Source organism: Danio aesculapii, chromosome 8 (assembly GCF_903798145.1).
Source record: "Danio aesculapii chromosome 8, fDanAes4.1, whole genome shotgun sequence".
NCBI lineage: Eukaryota > Metazoa > Chordata > Actinopteri > Cypriniformes > Danionidae > Danio > Danio aesculapii.
Genome location: NC_079442.1, coordinates 44,944,373 through 44,963,668, shown reverse-complemented (window position 1 = coordinate 44,963,668; position 19,296 = coordinate 44,944,373). Strand labels below are relative to the sequence as shown.

At 33.4% G+C, this 19,296-nt stretch overlaps 2 protein-coding genes across 2 annotated transcripts in view; both read left to right on the top strand.

Annotated features, from left to right (window-relative positions):
• grm6a (glutamate receptor, metabotropic 6a) overlaps window positions 1-665 on the top strand; it is a 167,174-nt gene extending 166,509 nt beyond the window's left edge. Inside the window, exon 12 of the mRNA XM_056464049.1 lies at window positions 1-665. This exon is cut by the window's left edge and continues 616 nt beyond it. The gene's annotated coding sequence lies outside the window, so the exon portion shown is untranslated.
• Window positions 666-10,929: 10,264 nt separating this feature from the next.
• The window catches only part of usp11 (ubiquitin specific peptidase 11), a 43,783-nt gene continuing 35,416 nt past the window's right edge, over window positions 10,930-19,296 (top strand). Inside the window, 3 exon segments of the mRNA XM_056464046.1 lie at window positions 10,930-11,140; window positions 17,097-17,206; window positions 17,315-17,445. Coding sequence (XP_056320021.1) covers window positions 11,031-11,140; window positions 17,097-17,206; window positions 17,315-17,445 — 351 coding nt within the window. The 5' untranslated portion in view covers window positions 10,930-11,030.

The following is a 19,296-nucleotide window of genomic DNA, read 5'->3' as shown; positions in this document are numbered from 1 at the left end:
GCGATATGGCTGTATATATACTGCTACAAGTGTGATATTGCATTTATACAACAGTTCCACAGCATAATAGTATATAAAAAAAGAAAATCAAACATGGAGAGTCTCAAAAACCCTATTGTATGAAGAACTACTTTCTTCTGCCATTCATTCACATCTGCAGCTGACATCAGAACAGCAGAAACTGTTGTTCACTCACAAACGCCACTTTAGAGCTAGTGTTGAATGATTCTTTAGCGTAATGTCTATAAAGTGATGACAAAACAGGTGATTTTGCTTACATTTTAGGATTATAAGGCTGAACGGCATGAAATCCATCAGTCTACAGAGATTTCCCCGCTTTTCTCTGCTGCGATTGGGATATCACAATAATTAACCTCGGAAAAGCCAAAGCAAAGCAAACACTACCAGATTACTAGTTGTACACTACCAGATTATGGTATAAATACAGCACTACAACATACAAAAGAGAGAGATCTACTTAGAGTATCACTTACTAGTTTAATAATGATTTGATCAGCTGTAGTTTGAAATTACGCTGAGTTTTCCTCCCCTAAGGACTTATTATGTGGTCCCTATCGCCATCTTGTAGAGGAACGTCAACTCTCTTTGCTCTGCTCAATGAGACTACGCCGACGTGCTGAGTCTCAGAAATTATAAATATTTTAAAATAGGCACTATCCTTATAAATAAACTGCAATCTAAACATAAAATCGCATAAAATCCTCAGAAGTACATTATGTTGTCCAACAGCTGCAATATTTGTCAAACTGTAGTGAGTTTATTGATCTGCTCTCACTCTATGTGGGCAGAGTAATACACAAGGGTGAAGAGGCTGTATGAGTGCTGATATTGCACAATATTGCACAGCTATCAGCCAATCAGATTCAGAACCAAACAGAACTGTTGTATAAATATATATATATATATATATATATATATATATATATATATATATATATATATATATATATATATATATATGTTTAATATTTATTTAAATAATCCTAGCTAGGTGTTATTAATTAGCCTTGCAATATATCTCATTTTATTTTCATATAATGTATTTATTTATTTATTTATTTATTCAGTGGTGATGATTGATCTCTTTGGCCAAAGACATGTTGGTGCTCTTATTAAGAAATTAGCAGGACAACAAGATTTCAAAGCTAAATATCAGTACAGCATCCAGAATGCACCATATTAAAGAATAATGTACAGTTCGACATTTTAAACAGTGTAAATAGAGGAAATCTGGAGGTTTAATGGATTTAAGTATTATATTATGTGTTGTATGAGGCAGTTATTTTGTGTTTGATTGACAATATGCATGGGAAATTCTATCTGAGAAGTCTTAGTGTGTTACTTGGGTAACATGACTGCTGTGTGTTTTGCCACATCACATTAAAGAATTGTCTGTTTACGTCTTTCGATTTGAAGATGTCATATTTGAAGGTGTATTGATGTCGAATCGATAACTGAAAGAGCAAAGCAATCAATTGTAATTAAAAACAGAATGCTGATGTCAGAACACTTAGTATTGAATCATAATGAAATAACAAGAGTGGGGCACCGTGCTGTGAATAAACTCATTGTTTTCTGAATCGCTCTTAGTTCAGTGATTTCTGTTCTCAAAAGTCCTTCTATATAAAGCCTGACAGCAAGATGTTTGATATAGAAAAATAAATATGGTCGGTAGGTGCTTTTCATGCATGCCCGAGAACAAAATAAATGTTTTAATAATACTGTATGAAAGCCTCTTGGTTTTTTCACTTTTGACAAAATGATGTACACCGCAAAAAAAGACTTTTACTTTTCTTAGTCCGAATATCTAAATGTCAACATAGGCTCATTCTGAAGACAAAGCCCTATACAGAGGGCTTTGTGGAGATCGTGAATTATGTAGCCAGAGGTACCTACGGCTGCATTTCGGTATGATGCCATTCCTTTTCAGCTTACCAGCCGACCGCTTACCTCCGTGTGGACAGCTATCCTGCTGTTACCAGTGTGTCTGGGTCAATTAGTGCGTTTGGAAACACTGTTGGTTTGGTCTAGGGAAGTTGGTGGCCAGGTCAACAGGTGCTTTTGAAAACATTATTGGTTAGGTTAATGAAAGAGTGTTTGCGTGTCAATCAGTGCTTTTTTAAACTGTCGGTTGGGTTTAAGGAAGTGGGTGGATGGGTCAATATGCTTTTGAAAACACTGTTGGTTGGGTTTAGAGAAGGAGGAGGGTGGGTCAGTCGGTCTGTCAGTCAGTCAGTCAGTCAGTCAGTCAGTCGACAGCGGCCTCTGGTGGATTTACGTGAGAAGAGCAGGCACGAATGGCACTTCTGAGAGAAATTTGAGATCTGAAAAAGCGTACACAGTAGCCTCTGGTGGATTCGTGAAAACTAAAACTGCAAAAAAAATGTAGCTTCTGGGATGTATTTGGCACTCTCCTGAAATGTATATAGCGGTACGTTTTCAGAATGAGCCTGGGTTGCTAAAAAGAAGCATTTTCTAAACTCTCAGAAATAAAGGTACACGAGCTGTCACTGGGGGAGTAACTTTTCAAAAGGTACACATTTGTACTTAAAGGTTCCATATTGGTACCTTAAAATTATATATTAGTACCTAAACATTTAAGAGGAACACTTTTTTACTTTTTAGGTACTAATATGTACCCTTGAGGTATTAATATGGACCCTTGAAAAGGTACCACCCCAGTGACAGGTCAAGTACCTTTATTTCTGAGAGTGTAGAAAATGCAAAAGATATTGTCTTGTTTTAAGAAAAATGTCAAAATTAAGTGATTTTTTTCCTTAAAACAAGTACAATAATCTGACAATGGGGTATAACCTAATGTCAAAACGAAAAACTAGATTATTTTACTTGCCACATTGGCAGATTCTTTTGCTTGTTTTAGGGAAAAACTCACTTCATTTGAACTTATAATTTCTTAAAACAAGACAGTATTTTTTACCTGTCTGGAAAATTTTGCTTGATTTAAGAATTTTTAGATATTTGGACAAGAAACAAGACAAAAACTTAAAGTAAGAAAAGTATTTTTGCCGTTTGTAATGGTTTTGTATGCATTCTACATTCAGAAATAAACATTTTACTCACCCTGGAGTTTTTCACACTTGTGTATGCTCTTATTTTTTGTTTATGGAAATCAACAGAAGAATCTACATGCAGATAACCCACTTCATTTGTTTAGGGATCAGATTCATTCACAAATTTGTGACTCACAGTAACAGCCTGCGTAGAGTGAATTACTTATGAGTTGGAGTGCTCTTGTGCAACTTAAAATGTTCCTAATTTAGTTTTGACAGTCTGTAGGTTAGTCAAGGTTTACATACATCCAAGGTTAAAAATCCATTTTCCATAGACTGAATGATATACAGAAAATGTGTCATTTACAGTAAACTGAACCCATTATTTAAGGGGATCTATGCACCTTTTTACAAGATGTACAATACTTCTCTGATGTCCCTAGAGTGTGTATGTGAAGTTTCAGCTCAAAATAACACACAAAGCGTGTTTTATAACTCTTTGAAACTGGCGCTTTTAGGCTTTGATCCTAATTGTGTTGTTTTGGTGACTGTCACTTTAAAATCAAACAAAATTGTGTTTTTTTTTTCAAAAGAGGGCGGAGCTATATACACCTGTGTGTCACCATAGCTGCAGATTCAAAACATTAATTGTAGTCGGCTGCTTCTTACTCAAGGTGGACTATGCTAATGAGGGAGAGATCATCAGTAATGGGCGGGGCTTTTATCCTATGATGACACGTACAAAGGGAGAAAGTTAATCAAAGTGTTTCTGCAGACTGTTTTTATGAAGTGTATTTATTTTCACATCCCAATGTTGACAGGTGTGGATTACATTCGATTCTGTTACTAATTGTTGCTTAACTTATTGCTAAACATTTTAAACCACAAACAGAGTTGACTGTAACAGAGTTGACATTTTCCACCATTTTGTACTTTAGCTCAAGATGCTAACCTTAAACCAGAGACCGCATGTCTAAAACAAAATTGTATCCATTTGTATGTATTTATTTAAGAGAGTAGATGAGAAATTCACTGAAACATCACAATAACTTTATTTGTTGACAACTACAGTAATTAATCTATTTTTAGTGTTTGCTAAACATTTTACACACAAACTAATGAGAGAAGATTAATGACATGCCTCAATGCCTTCCAGAGTTTCCTGCCAGAGGAAGTGACATCACTTGGAGCAAGTCACATGCTTTTTCTGATGCCTTTTTACAACCGATGTAACAGAGATGACCAGAACTTCGGGACAGACCTAAAATGTATTTTATTATTACTAATATTACAAATAATACATAAAATAGATGTTTCATGCTAAATTTTATTTAACTTAGTAGATTAAACACTGAAAAGGTCGAAAATTAGACGTAATCATTTATTTATTGAAGGTGAATGTATGATTCAGGAGGCAGAGACATGCAAAAATAGGTATAGTGGGAGTCTTCAAATTATTATAAGACAAAAGTGTCCCTAAATACACATACAGGCTCTATTTTAACGATCTAGGTGCAAAGTCTAAAGCGCAGGGTGCAAAAGCATTAGGGGTGTGTCTAAATACACTTTTGCTATTTTAAGAATGGAAAAATATGGTTTGTGCTGCAGCGCATGGTCCAAAAAGTGTTGTGCTTATTCTCTTAATGAGTTATGGGTGTGTTTGGAGCATAAACCAACACTCATCTCTTCTCCCATTCCCTTTAAGAGTCAGTTGCGTCACAGTATGGTGCATTTGCTATTTACACTGAGGACTTGTAAGAGGAAAAACTGAATGGAAAAACTGAGCGCTTCACTAGCTAGAAAACAGCTAAACGGAGCATCTGCAGCGTAAGTATAAAGAACGAGCCTCCTCCATTTGGCCTCTTTACTTTCTCTTTACTTTTACTTTTTACTTTACTCCTTTACTTTCGCGAATAAGGAAACAGTATTGTATGCACTCCACTGAAGACATCTGTTAGCCTACATATTTGATTTAATTTGTTAAACGCAGATTTGTTTCAAAACTATTTCTAAATTCAGTTCTGATTTCCAGCAAACAAGTAAATGAACAATAATAATAAATTGTGGCAGGTGGACAAATCTAAGCTTGTTTTTATTAAAACAAATATAAATATGCATATAATAAATAACAATGCTAATAATAATAACATTATACAAATGAAGAGTTTAGATGCAAAAACCTCTAAGTGCCATATGACATTTTCTTCTAATATTACCGGTTTTTTTTCTCAGGCTTTTTTGTCTAGATTCAGTAATTTCACTTTTATGGCAAATGATAGATTATTTTCATTGCTTTTAATATTAAATAACTGAAAACAAACATAAGAGGCTGAGAAAAATGCTTATTGAAGAAGAAAATTGCAGATGGCACTTTGGCATCTGAACTCTTCAAATGCAAATTGTCATAAATAAACCAGCCTGATCTCACGAGAAATGTAAGTATTTTACGTTTTGTCTGTTTAGTGGCTAATTCGTACAAATTCATATGAGTTAATTCGTACGAAATTGTACGATTTTAAAAAGGAGGCATGGCACCTAACCCCACCCCTAAACCCAATCCGTCATTGGGGGATGAGCAGATCGTACTAAATCGTACGAATTAGATCGTACGAATTCATACGAATTAGCCACTAAATCAATAAGTTACGAATTGCCTTGAGATTGTGTTGGAATAAAAGCCCTCAGGACATGAAGGTGGCATGGAGGTAATGTTTTTTTATTAAATAATACTTTTTTTGTAACATTTAAATCCTTTATTTTTTTCATTTGTAAAGATATTTGTGTATTGATGTACATCATGTGTCTATTAAGTGTTTGAACCTGCATAGGTGCATAACTAACATGCTTTGCTTTGGACTTTAGACCAGCTTTTAGTTGGTCAATGGTGTGGTCTATTTCAGTTCTTCAAAATAGCTACGCGCCAACAATGCGCCTTAACACACCTCCTTTACAGACCAGCACACCCATGAGTCCACAAAGTGGCGGAAATGGATTTGCTATATAAACAACGTGGCAATTAGGGTTGAAAATTACAAGAAAATTAGGGTTGCACTGGTCTGAAAATAGCAACAAATCGTGTCAAACACGTCTTGTGCCTTATTGCGCAGGGTGTATGATAGGGCCTCTTATGTTTTAGAGATAACTTCATAAACTTTGAATTATACAAGAGTGTTAACTTTCAAGTTATTGAATTTTGAAAAAAAATAATGTTTATCTGTAGGAGACACAAAATGAACTGCAGCATCAGAATATAGTGCACAAAATATGGTAAGTAGCCTATTTCTTCTTGCATTCTTTGTGTGACTGCATTGAAAAGAGTGTCTTTTTTTTAGTTTGGGTGTAGTGGGATATCATTATTATCACTCAATACATAGTTCAAATAGTTCTAAATATAAACACTAAAAAAACATTTGTTTATTAAAATACATGAGAACATAAGCGAGTCCACGTTTTCATTCATTTTGCATGCACTACTGTTGCATTGTCACATGCAGAGCACAAACCACTTTACTTAGGTATAAATATTAATATGTATTAAAGAGAACCATTCTGCTCTATTTACATAAGTGCTCAAATCATGTACGACAGAAGGTCGGTGAACTGACTATGTGCATCTGTAAAGATGGCGGACGGCGTTTTCTTTAACGTACTGTATGATCTCTGTTTCTATATTGACGAGGAATGTTGCAACCACAGTTTCCTCACAGTCTGGAGACTAAAACAGGAGGGCAGGAGGAGAAGAAACAATGACATCTGACGACTGAAGGCTGCACAGACTGAACATTCATCAGCAAATGATCAGCTGCCCTCCTCACATCAGTCAGCCGTCAGTCAGAAATATCAATTATTACAATGGCACATATGCTGGCCTAAATATCCAGGGGGCAATGGGAAGTTATTTTTGTAGATAGGAACAGAATGAAATAACATAAATTCGTTACTATAATTGTATCAGACAAGATGGAAAGCGTGTTTTACTGTTTACTTCATTTTGGAATCAATTTTAAACTCATCGTCATTATGAAAAAAAAAATTAAAAATACCAGCTTTTAGAAGACCAGCTTTCGGATATTTAGTTTATAAGCTTAATTATGAGTTCAAAGCTTATTTTAAACACTATAGTGTTGTCGCACACTTAAAAAACAACAATGATTTAAGATTAATCAGAGCAGTTAAAAGGAAATTTGAGTTTGTAATTTGAGTCACTGGTGTCTGTGTAGTTTTGTCAAACACTGCCACCTTGTGCCAAGTGTTTTTTCCTACAGCCAAAGTCGGTAATCGTCTCAGATAAAAGAAATGGTGATATAAGGTTTTAAGATGTCTTCCCCCTGTACTGTACAGCAGCAAAGCAAAATATACTCAAATAAAATAAATGCAAAATAACATTTAAAAATTATTCTAAAGGTTTCATTGTTTCAATATTATATATATATATATATATATATATATATATATATATATATATATATATATATATATATATATATATATATATATATATATATATATATATATATATATTATATAACATACATCACAGTATGTTTGATAATATTTTTTCTTCTGGAGAAAGTCTTAATTGTTTTATTTTGGCTAGAATAAAAGCAGTTTTTAATTTTTAAACACCATTTTAAAGTCAAAATTATTAGCCCCTTTAAGCTATATATTTTTTCGAATGTCTACAGAACAAACCATCCTTATACAATAACTTGTATTACCCTAACCTGCTTAGTTAACCTAATTAACCTAATTAAGCCTTTAAATGTCACTTTAAGCTGTATAGAAGTGTCTTGAAAAATATCTAGTCAAATATTATTTACTGTCATCATGGTTGACAAAGATAAAATAAATCAGTTATTAGAATTGAGTTATTAAAACTATTATGTTTAGAAATGTGATGAAAAAATCTTCTCCGTTAAACAGAAATTGGGGAAAAAATAAATAAACGGGGGGCTAATAACTCAGGGGCCTAATAATTCTGACTTCAACTATATATATATATATATATATATATATATATATATATATATATATATATATATATATATATATATATATATATATATATATATATATATATATATATATATATATACATATATATATATATATATATACATATATACATACATACATACATACATACATACATACATACATACATACATACATACATACATACACACATATTTTTATAAACACATATTAACATATTATATGATATTTGATTGTTAGGTTAAGCAACAGCAGCTAAAATTACAGAATGGAGGGGGGAAAATGTAATGCTTAATTAAATTATTATAATAATAAAATAAACATACAAAAACTTATTCAAAGATTTGATTTACTACCACACCAAGAAAAAAATGTGGATTGCATTTCTTAACTCCTAATGTCATCAGTTAACACACTCAATTTTTTTTTCCCAACACATCCCATAATTACTAAAATATCAACCTCTACCAAATGGTTGATACGTCAGTTTATGGTAAAAGTACCAGAATTTATACATATACTATGAAAATTCTGATTATATAAAGTGTAAGTGTTATATAAAAATATTCAAAATAAAACATTTTTGAGTACTAAATCATCTTTATTTTTTGAAGTATGCCATACAATATTTCAGATTCTCATTTAAACATGTTTTCTTGTTTGTTTGTTTTTTTACAATAAAACCAAAATCAAGTGTAGTAGTGCAACAGGATTATGCTTGTTTGATATTTTTTGTAAACCAACAATGCTGTGTGTGTAAACCATTATTGAAAACAGTCATTCTTTAAATGACTTTAACACTCATTATTTAAAACAGTCAAAACATGGTCATACTCTCGGTAGCGTAGGCAGTTCAGACAATTAATCACACAATTTTTTTTTCATGAGTTGAACATCCAGCTGTGCAAGAAAACACAATCTGGTGTAAGAGAAGTCATCTTTCACTTCTGTGTTGTTTTTAAATAGAGAAAACATTTTACAGGTAACTTTTATTCTAAATCGTGGACCTTATACTTAAAACAAAAAATGACCAGTGAAAAGGTGTGAATCACCAAAAGTGACCCATAGTAAAATTAATTTGATGTCTATTTTGGCTATTGTTGTTATCCATGAATTATAAAATGTACTTTTTGTTGTTAAGATGACCATCCAACAATCTATTCCAGCTAAAATAGTGCTTAAATTGTCACTAAGATGCAGTATTTGTCTGAGACATTCCACCGAATGGGTAACATTTGTGTAGAATATTAAATGTATAAAAACGCATGAAAATGAACTCTGCAATACATTTTAGTAATAATCAAAGTCTTCAAATTTAACAAACTGCAAAATTTAGAATACATAATTAAAATCATTATTTTTTTAAATTTAGAACACTAAAAAATAGCAGTTGTTGCATGTCCCCACTCCCTGCTTCTTTAATTTGCTACAATATATTGTTTAAAATTCTTTTTTTGCATTTACATGTAGTTTTATATCCAATCAATGATTTCCTATTTTCCTATTTAAAAAAAAAAATTAAAACATTTTTGATAAAATATACACATTTGCACCAAAATGGTCTATAATAGTACTCATGTAGACAATTTGAGGGATGTAAACAAAATCAATGGTCCCAACGTATTTTCTGTTTTACATTTTTAATTTCTACAGCTTCCAAAAATCCACACATTAATAAATAATGTTATGATAGCTGTTTTAACATCAAGTTATGATTGTGGTGTCTCTTGTTACAGTAATGAAATAGTTTAATAACAAGCAGGGAATGTTCATGGGTCAGTGACATCACCACATTGAAATTATATTAAAATTGTTAATAATGAATAATTTTTATTCTTTATCATTTGCGACAATAGTCACACCCAGTGGTGTAGTCCTTGCTTTACTCACGTATACTCAGTATACCTACTTTTTTCCACGAGCTGTTTGGGTATTACGACTTCTGATGATCATACCCTCGGTATACTCACTTGTTTTGGTGATTAAACGTCCCTAATTTATGTGTATTCGCGTCTCCTTTAACGGTATACCAAATGTTTTTTAACTCACATCTTAATTTGTTGCAGTTGGTGCATTTTTGTTTAACTTGCTCCATTGCGTATTAATTTTTTTTCCTATTATAACTTATATTGTGATAGTGAAATATGTAAATTAGCCTTTAAGTTTTTAATATATTTATATTTATGCTATTATGAATTTTTTTAAAAAGTGGCAGTTTTACTTAATATCTGGACAAAAATGTACTTGAGTAAAGGTTAGTATTTATATATATATATATATATATATATATATATATATATATATATATATATATATATATATATATATATATATATATATATATATATATATATATATATTTATAGGCTCATATACATTTAAATACAGCTCAATATACTCAGCCAATCTCCGGGTCTGCTGGGGTTGCTATTACCTAAGCATAAATCATTGAATTGGGATTAAAATGAATAAATTTGTCTTTTTTAAATGAATAGTTAAGCCCAAAAAAAAAGAAAATTGTCATCATTTACTCAATCTTTACTTGTTCCAAACCGGTTTGTCTTTTTTATTCTGTTGAACACAAAAGAAGATATTTCGAAGAAAGCTGGAAACCTGTAACCATTTCTTTGCCTACTTTAAAATTTGGATTGGGTGGGTAATAGTACACCACCTTTTTTTTAGGACTGCACCACTGGTCACACCCCCTCTCCTCCCGAGTGGTGCTCACTACAGAGCCACATGGGCAGAGCTGAGCTCCAGCAAGGGGGAGCTTAAGCTCCAGCTCCTCCTTCCTTACGCTTCTTCTACGAGTGATGTCACCGGGGGTTGGGGTTAGGGGTGGGGTGCTCCTCCGCCGTTCACCCCGCCCATGGTGTTCCACCCATCATCTCTCGCTCTCTCAGACCGGAAGTTGTCATTCTAACCGCTTCCTACTTTCTTCGTCAAAACATTCCGGTGTGTCTATGCGACTCTAACGGCGCTTTTCGGATTTTAGGGGTGATTATGGCTGCGAACTGCAGCGCCGGTTCGGCCACGGAGCCTCCGGGACTCGAGACCCAATGGCGGGAGATCGACAACCTGAATCAACAGCAGCTCCGGGCCGGGGACAGCTGGTGAGAGAAACTTCAGCCTAAAAACAAACAAACAAGCATTCAATAAACAACAACAGCCACACCACAGATACATCGCTAGCACAGTTCTATACAGCTGATAACATGCTTGAGACTGTGCGGTTTGAGGCTCTTCAGCTTCAGTAGCAGGCTTGCTACAGTGATTGAGAGATTATAATGATTAACAGATCAAATAAGAACGGGAAACTAACACACAAGTGAGTTTTCAGGCCTAATTGATCGGTTTACCTGTTTAGCAGCTTCTTAAGCCGCGTTACGTTCTGACAGGTTGGTTTTGTTATGAAATTCTAACGTTCACAGCTGCCTGACTTAAACTCCGTGTTGTTATTTTACTTCAGTATTCAAAAGAGCATTTACTTCAGCAAATGCTTGAATTATTTGATTTTATGGTGTCTGAATTATTCATACACTTCCTTTAAGTTTCACTTTCACCTCTGGAATCAGTGACAGGCTGCTGTGGGAAAGTTACTTTCGGTTTGTGTTGGTTTCTTGGACAAGAAAGGATTGCGGCAAAGCTGGTTTTATATTCACACTTATTCAGACTTTCTTCTTAATCTTATAGTCTCAATTGAGTATTCTGTGCATTCTGTGTCATATGAATAGCCAACGTCTGTCAAAGCACAACATTGTCAGTCAATTTAATAGTGCTAATGTTTAAAGGGCATCTATGATAAAAATCATCTTTTGTAAGCTGTTTGGATGAAACTGTCTGTATGTATAGTCTGTCCACAGTCATATTGGGTTGATAGAAACACAATAAGTCTCTTTTTTTATTTCCTGATGTTAAAATAGGATCCAAATCCCTCACATTTTGAGGCCCACCACAACGTGTGATGGAGGAGTGCGGTTTACCCACCCACCAAATTGATTGACAGCCGCGTATTAACATAGTAACGCATATAATCATATCAACAAGACAGGACGTGTGCAAAGCAATTAGGATTAAAAGATCTGTTCAGCTCGCTGTGATCATCAAGCATCATCAAATGTGATCAGGAATGAGTTTTACAAGTTTAAAAGGTTTTTAAAACAGTGCATGTTTGGAATGAATTATGGTGATTTTACCGTCTTCATCAGCACAGCCGCATGTCAGTACAATTATAAAAGAAGACGCTTCAATCCCGGATTATGGACGTTAAATCAGGTTTATTTTGTACATTAACATAACAGATATCCATACAGCAGTAGATATTAACCTGCATCCTGTCACATTTGCATGCAAAAACAGTGCAAAGTTACACGTGTGTGTGTGTGTGTGTGTGTGTGTGTGTGCGTGTGTGTGTGTGTGTGTGTGTGTGTGTGTGTGTGTGTGTGTGTGTGTGTGCGCGTGTGTTTGCGTGCGTGAACTTTGTAAGGACATTGTGTGTGTTTCATTGTTGCAACTCCACAACAAATACATCAAATAATAATCATTGGGAAAGTTCTTATTGTAGTATTTCTCTCAAACGCTACATGAGATCTGCTACATTGGCTGATAATATGACATTCCTGTTTAGAATTTGCAAATAATGCTTTTCAAAAAATATAATATCAAGGAGAAAGACAGAATGTGCAAATATAAAACCAACTTTACTTCAATTACAGGGTCTAAGTTGTCACTAGGCATGGGACGATAACCATTTTCAAGGTTTACTGCGGGGGGTTACATGTTTTTTACGACTATTTTATTTAGTTTGTTAGGGCAACAGTATCTCCAGCGGAAACGGACCCTCCACATCAAAAGCTACTGTTCCAAAATATTTAAAATGTTTCTTATAATAAAATATATTGTGTTCAATAGGGGAAAAAGTTTTTTTACTCAGACATTTAAAAAGAACAAATTTTAGAGAAGTAATTATGATACTGTGAAACCATGATATTTTTATCCAAGGTTATCATACTGTCAGAATATCCATCAGCCCATCACTAGCTGTCACTGAGCGAATGTGCGAATATAAAGCCAAGAAATCCAGTTCTGATATAATGCAGAGGACCAAAATTACTAATTTGCCATTTTAGCAACAGAAAAAATAATTAAATTAGAGCTGCATGATATTGGAAAAATCTGATATTGCGATTTATTTATTTATTGATTTTTTTTTTTTTTGATAAATATTGCGATATAAATACAGTTTCAGAAGATGGTTGATTAGCACTATTTGACTGTCTAACAGTCTAACAGTATTCAGGTACAATTCTTACTTTGTTTTGTCTTGTTTCTAGTCCAAATATATATACATATATAAAAAAATCTTACACCAAGTAAAAATATTGGTTAGTTTTCACCATCAGAATAATTAAGTCAAAATTAAGACATTTTGCTTGTGTTTTTGCTTATTTATTATAATTTTTTTATAATTAATTTTTGGGGTTTTTCACAAAGCATAGGGAGAGGCGGAAATCGAACTCGGGGCGCCGTGAGCACCGGAGTGCATGTGTTGATGCACTAACAACTACACCACTCATGCCGACAACATTTTGCTTGTTTTAAGGAGATTATTATCTGCTAGCTGGGTAAGCAAAATCTTGTTTTTACTATGAAATGTAGGTATTTGGACTATAAACAAGACAAAACGTGTAAGTAAGAAATGTTAATTTGCATAAATCATATAAAGTCCATAAAGTAAAAACAGTGATTAGGCATGGGCCGGTATAAGATTCTGACGATATGATAACCTTGGATAAAAATATCACGGTTTTACAATATTGTCATTACTGCTCTAAAATATTTAAATGTTTGGGTAAAAAACTACACATTTTTTCCTTTTGAACACGATATATTAAAATATTTTGTAATAAAATAAACATGTCAGGCTGCATAATTCAAATGAATCATTGACTGCTGTCTTCATTAGTTTCAAAAACACAGATTTCTCTACAATTTAAAACAACATCTTTGGAGATCTTTTCTGCTGGAGATACTGTTGTCCTAAAAACAAAACATAAAAAAAAAACTAAATATACTGTTGCAGCAAATTTTGGTGGTTTTTAAACCTTTTGAAAACCACAGTAAACCTTGAAAACGGTTATCGTTCCATGCCTAACAGTGATTAAATACAATCATGGTCAACTGTAATTCAGACTGGACATTGCATATCTTTGCGATGTGACTATTGCGATATCCATGCTGAAATGATATGATGTGCAGCCCTAAACTAACTTACGTTTTTTTTATTATGAGGTTTATTGACTTTTTCTTAAATGACCCTAACATAAGGTCATAAGAAAAGAATGATTTTCTATTTTCATGAAGGCTGTACAAATTTATTATGTCTTATGGGTTAATTTTGACCTGCCTGCTATAAAACTGCACACACACAATCATAATCTGCTGCTTTAACTTTTATGAGTACTGTCTTGCTAAAAATGTGTTACTCCTATGCAGTTACCTTTAGCATTAGACAATATAAGCCTTTACTTTAGTCAGAAATGAGTGTTGCCCAATGATTAAACATTGATGAAGTGCTGCACACTGACAAGGGAAAACCTAAACATTCACAGGGTTTGCAATGTTAAATGATGAGGCTGTTTCTTTGTGCAAAACAGACTTGAGGATTGAAATGATCAAGGGTACTGCTAGTTACCTCATACTACCTCCCTGCATACTATTAAGACGCTGTCACTTTATCATATTTATAAGCTCTTTGCACTATATACTGTTTTGCATTATACTGTACTTTTTGAAGTAAACTGTTTTGCGTCTGTACAACTCTGGTTTGCACTCTTTGCCATGTGCCTTAAGTGTAATTGTATTGTTTACGATTTTTATTTTTACTTATATTTTTAGATTATATTATATGTGTAATTGTATTTATTGTAACTTTTTAAAATTCTACTTTTTGTATTATTATATGTTTTGTACTTAAGGTCTGAGAGTAATGCAATTTCTCTGTATGTCCTGTACATGTGGTTGAATTGACAATAAAGCTGACTTTGACTTAATCCAAGCCTGTCACCGGCACTCCCCCAAAATGTCAATATTGCAACAGAAACCAGTGTTAAACATATACTGTGCTCAGCATAATTGAGTACAGCCCATTTTGAAAATGAATTTTCTCAGTGAATCAATTTCTCAGTGAATATAGGCTATGTATTTAGGTGCATTTAAACAAAACAGATTTATTAAACAGATACAATTGAAGTCAGAATTATTAGCCCCCTGAATTTTTTTTTTTCACAGTATGTCTGATAATATTTTTTCTTCTGGAGAAAGTCTTATTTGTTTTATTTCAGCTAGAATAAAAGCAGTTTTAAATTTTTAAAAACCATTTAAAGGTCAATATTAAGCTATATATTTTTTTAAGCTATATAGCCCCTTTAAGCTATATTTTTTCGATAGTCTAAAGAACAAACCATCGTTATACAATAACTTTTACCCTAACCTGCCTAGTTAACCTAATTAACCTAGTTAAGCCTTTAAATGTCACTTTAAGCTGTATAGAAGTGTCTTGAAAAATATCAAGTCAAATATTATTTACTGTCATCATGGCAAAGATAAAATAAATCAGTTATTAGAAGGGAGTTATTAAAACTATTTAACAGGGGGGCTAATAATTCAGGGGGTTTAATAATTCTGACTTCAACTGTATATTTACTAAAATAATATTTTAGTCACCAAACATATTTAGAAATTGAAAGAAAATACAAATAAATCCAAGCAAAATATTGCAAAATAAATTACAACCTACAAAATTTCAACTCAATTGTTCCATTTTTTTTGCTTCTCTTGATTTTTCCTATTTTTTAAAATTTGTATTTAATATTTTTCTGTAACATATAAATTTGGGTGTACTAGTTTTTGGACCGTTATTGTAAGTTATTTGTTAGATAAGCTCCAGATTTGGCTTCAGTACGTCTGGACTAATCTAATGTATATGCACAAATATAATATTGTAGAGCTTCCTATTAAAAATATGAATTTAAAAGAGAGCTTTGTGAGGGGTGTACTTAAATATGCTGAGCACTGTACTTTTGGAATAGCCTATTTTTAATGTTACCGGACAGCGATTTTTATTTTATTTTATTTATTTATTATTATTATTTTTTTTATCTGGATACACTTTAAAGGAAATATTTTTAAATGTGAATCCTTTTAAAAAAGGAATTAAAAGTAAACCTTTTTAGATTTTCACCTTATGTATTATTGATTTCTGTTGATGTATTTTTATTATTATTATAATATTTTGTCATTATAGAAATGTGATATTTATAAAAATGTTGTGAATTCGATATGGTTTTGCCTAGGCCAGTCATGATATCTATTTTTTGGTTTTGCAATATATAGCATCAACAAATATTGCGATTTTTAAGACCATTTCATGTCACTCATTGTATAATGCCAGAATGTCAATATAATATCATTACAATACAATTACACTCTTCCAAAGAACACATTATATTTTATTCTTAAGAATGTTTAATTTAATTATAATCATTTTAACAATTTAATAATCAGGCATTGGAATCAGAATGTGAAATTGTATATTTTAAATAAATAATAATAGTTAACAAATAGCGCAAGGTAAAAGGTAACCGAGGCTGCGATATCTGCTACCAGATCTATTTTCAGTTGTCAGACAGCCACATGAAAATATACTATTGTAATTTATTGTAAATACTATAGTGTTTTTTAACCATACCGACACTGACATCTCCAGTAGAGATAGAGAAGTTGCACAATCAGCTAAAATGTTGCTAGAATTTTTTTTTATGGACGATATATATTGCATTACCAAAAATGTGCTCATGTCCATGTGTGTGCGATAAGTCGATAAATTGATTATTCTGACAGGTTTTCCATGAAATAGCCAGAGAAGCTGATCTGAAAAAATTTCTCTCTCTGTCACTGGCACCTTGTTCTATTTACATTAAACACAAACTCTGTCATAAAGCTCATGAAATAACGTCTGATATAATCACACAGTGCTGACTGTGACCACTTTGATTATCTCGATTGCAGGTATTTGTTGGACAAGAGATGGTATGATCAGTGGAAGGAGTATGTGGACACTGGGGACCAAAATTCCACCTCCTATCCTGGAAAGATTGATAACACGGAGCTCTACGAAGGCATGTTTGTCATGTATATCATACGATTTCATAGAAATCCCCCTTAAAAGTCTCTTTCTGTTTATAACTGTGAGTGTTGTTAAAAAAAGCATTCTGTGTGTTTTGTAGATCTGGATTCCTACCGCCTGAAAGAACGACTGACAGAGAATGAAGACTTTATCCTGGTCCCAGCAGAAGCCTGGCATAAACTCTTGTCGTGGTATGACATGATGGACAATCAGCCTCCTTTGGAAAGAAAGGTAGTTTTATATAGACTGTTATTTTGTACCAATGTCAATGCTGCTGAGGTCAGTCAGATTGATGGCTGGATTTAAAGGTGAAGTGCTTTGAAATCTGCATTTTTATTCAGTAATTCAGTTATTCAGTAATTTCCACTGAAGCATGAAGAGAGGGCGGGACATATAGTAGCTCCTTTTAAAAAAACAGCCAGTAGCGTTTTGTTTTTATCACAGCTCTGCCAATGAGAGTTGTTGAGCTCAAGTGCTACAAATCAAAAGCAAATGAGAAGCGTCTTGAAGGGGGTGGGGCATGTCAGATGCTAGAGAGCATTTGATTGGTCAGAAGATTTGATGAGAAGTATGACGTGACATAAAAAAACGTCGATCCATTTAGGCGGAAGTGACAAACTGCAAACCTTGGATGTTTATATCTTCTAAATGTGAATGTTGTCATTGTTTTGGAGAACACTAGAATATAGGGAAATTACCAACCTACGTCACACATGACGTCACACGAGTTCAACGCGGATACTGGTTGCAAAAAAGACTGGTTGCAAGATGTCGTGTTGTGCGGTAGGATGCCAAATTCTTAACTTTTACCGTACACCACACTGCTTTTAATGCCAACCACAGACGTCTTTGGCTAACAGCCAGAGCTGAATGGAGTGAGGACCTAATTAAAAATGCTTGACTCTGCAGTTCTCATTTCATATCAGATAAGTTCAGCAATGCTGAATCATACACATTAGTCGTTTTTGATTGCAGCAATGGTTTTAGCAAAAACAGTTAAATATGGTGAATTAAACTGCAGAGACTGAATGCTTAGAATGAAATGTAAACATGTAAGTTCACATACCCTGCCGTACAGGTGCAGTTCACGGTCAAAATGCAGTTGTTTTGCTTGTTAATGATTACCCAGGCCTTGTACAGTTCCGTCTTCTTTCCTTGTCTTTGGCTAGGCAGAACCTCGGTTTTTAGCACTGCATAGTTTTGAATCCGGAAATCATAGAATATTATTTCTTACACATGACCACACAGAACAATATTGTTGGCATCCAAAGACTTGTAGACCTTTAACTTCTCTCTTGTAAAATCACTTGGAGTTTCAATGAGATAGTTGTATATTTGGGGCTGGATGCTTGACCATTTCGTCTTATCTAATATCCATTGGGAGGGTGCTATTGCAAATGGACCTGTCAGATGAACGAAACACACTTTAACATTAATTTTGCCGAATAACTGCGCATATCACTGGGTAACGAGCTGTTATAATACACTGAAAGCATTATGTAAATAATATATATAATATGTAATCAATATAACTTATTTCTAAGACAACAACAAACTCTGTACGGCATCGGATGTCATTCCCTCGCTGCAAATGCTAGCTGCGCGTGCATCCTGAGTGTTTACAAACCGGTAATTCATCTATAGACATCCTTAAAACTAACATGCTGATGCTAACATCTAAAAAGAAGTTATTTTAATTTCAAGGGACCTTTAAGGGATTGTTCACCCAAAAATTTCCTTACTATTTAATCACTTATGTAGTTCTAAACTTTTATGATTTTTCTTCTTCTGTTGAACACAAAACAAAACATTGTAAATAATGTTGGAAACTAGCAGATATATAGTATCTTTATTATAGTAGGAACAAACAGAATATAGCATGGAAGTCATTATCCCCTTTCACACATGCAGACCTTTCCTGAAAATTACCGGCAATTTTCAGGAAATGGATCATGTGTGAACAGGCTCTTTTTGAAAATACCAGTAAATTTGTTCCAGCAATTTTCCGGAAAGAGAAGTTGTACCATTACTGGTAATTTGCCGGAATGCTGCTCTGTGTGAATGCAGAAGGAAAACTGCCGG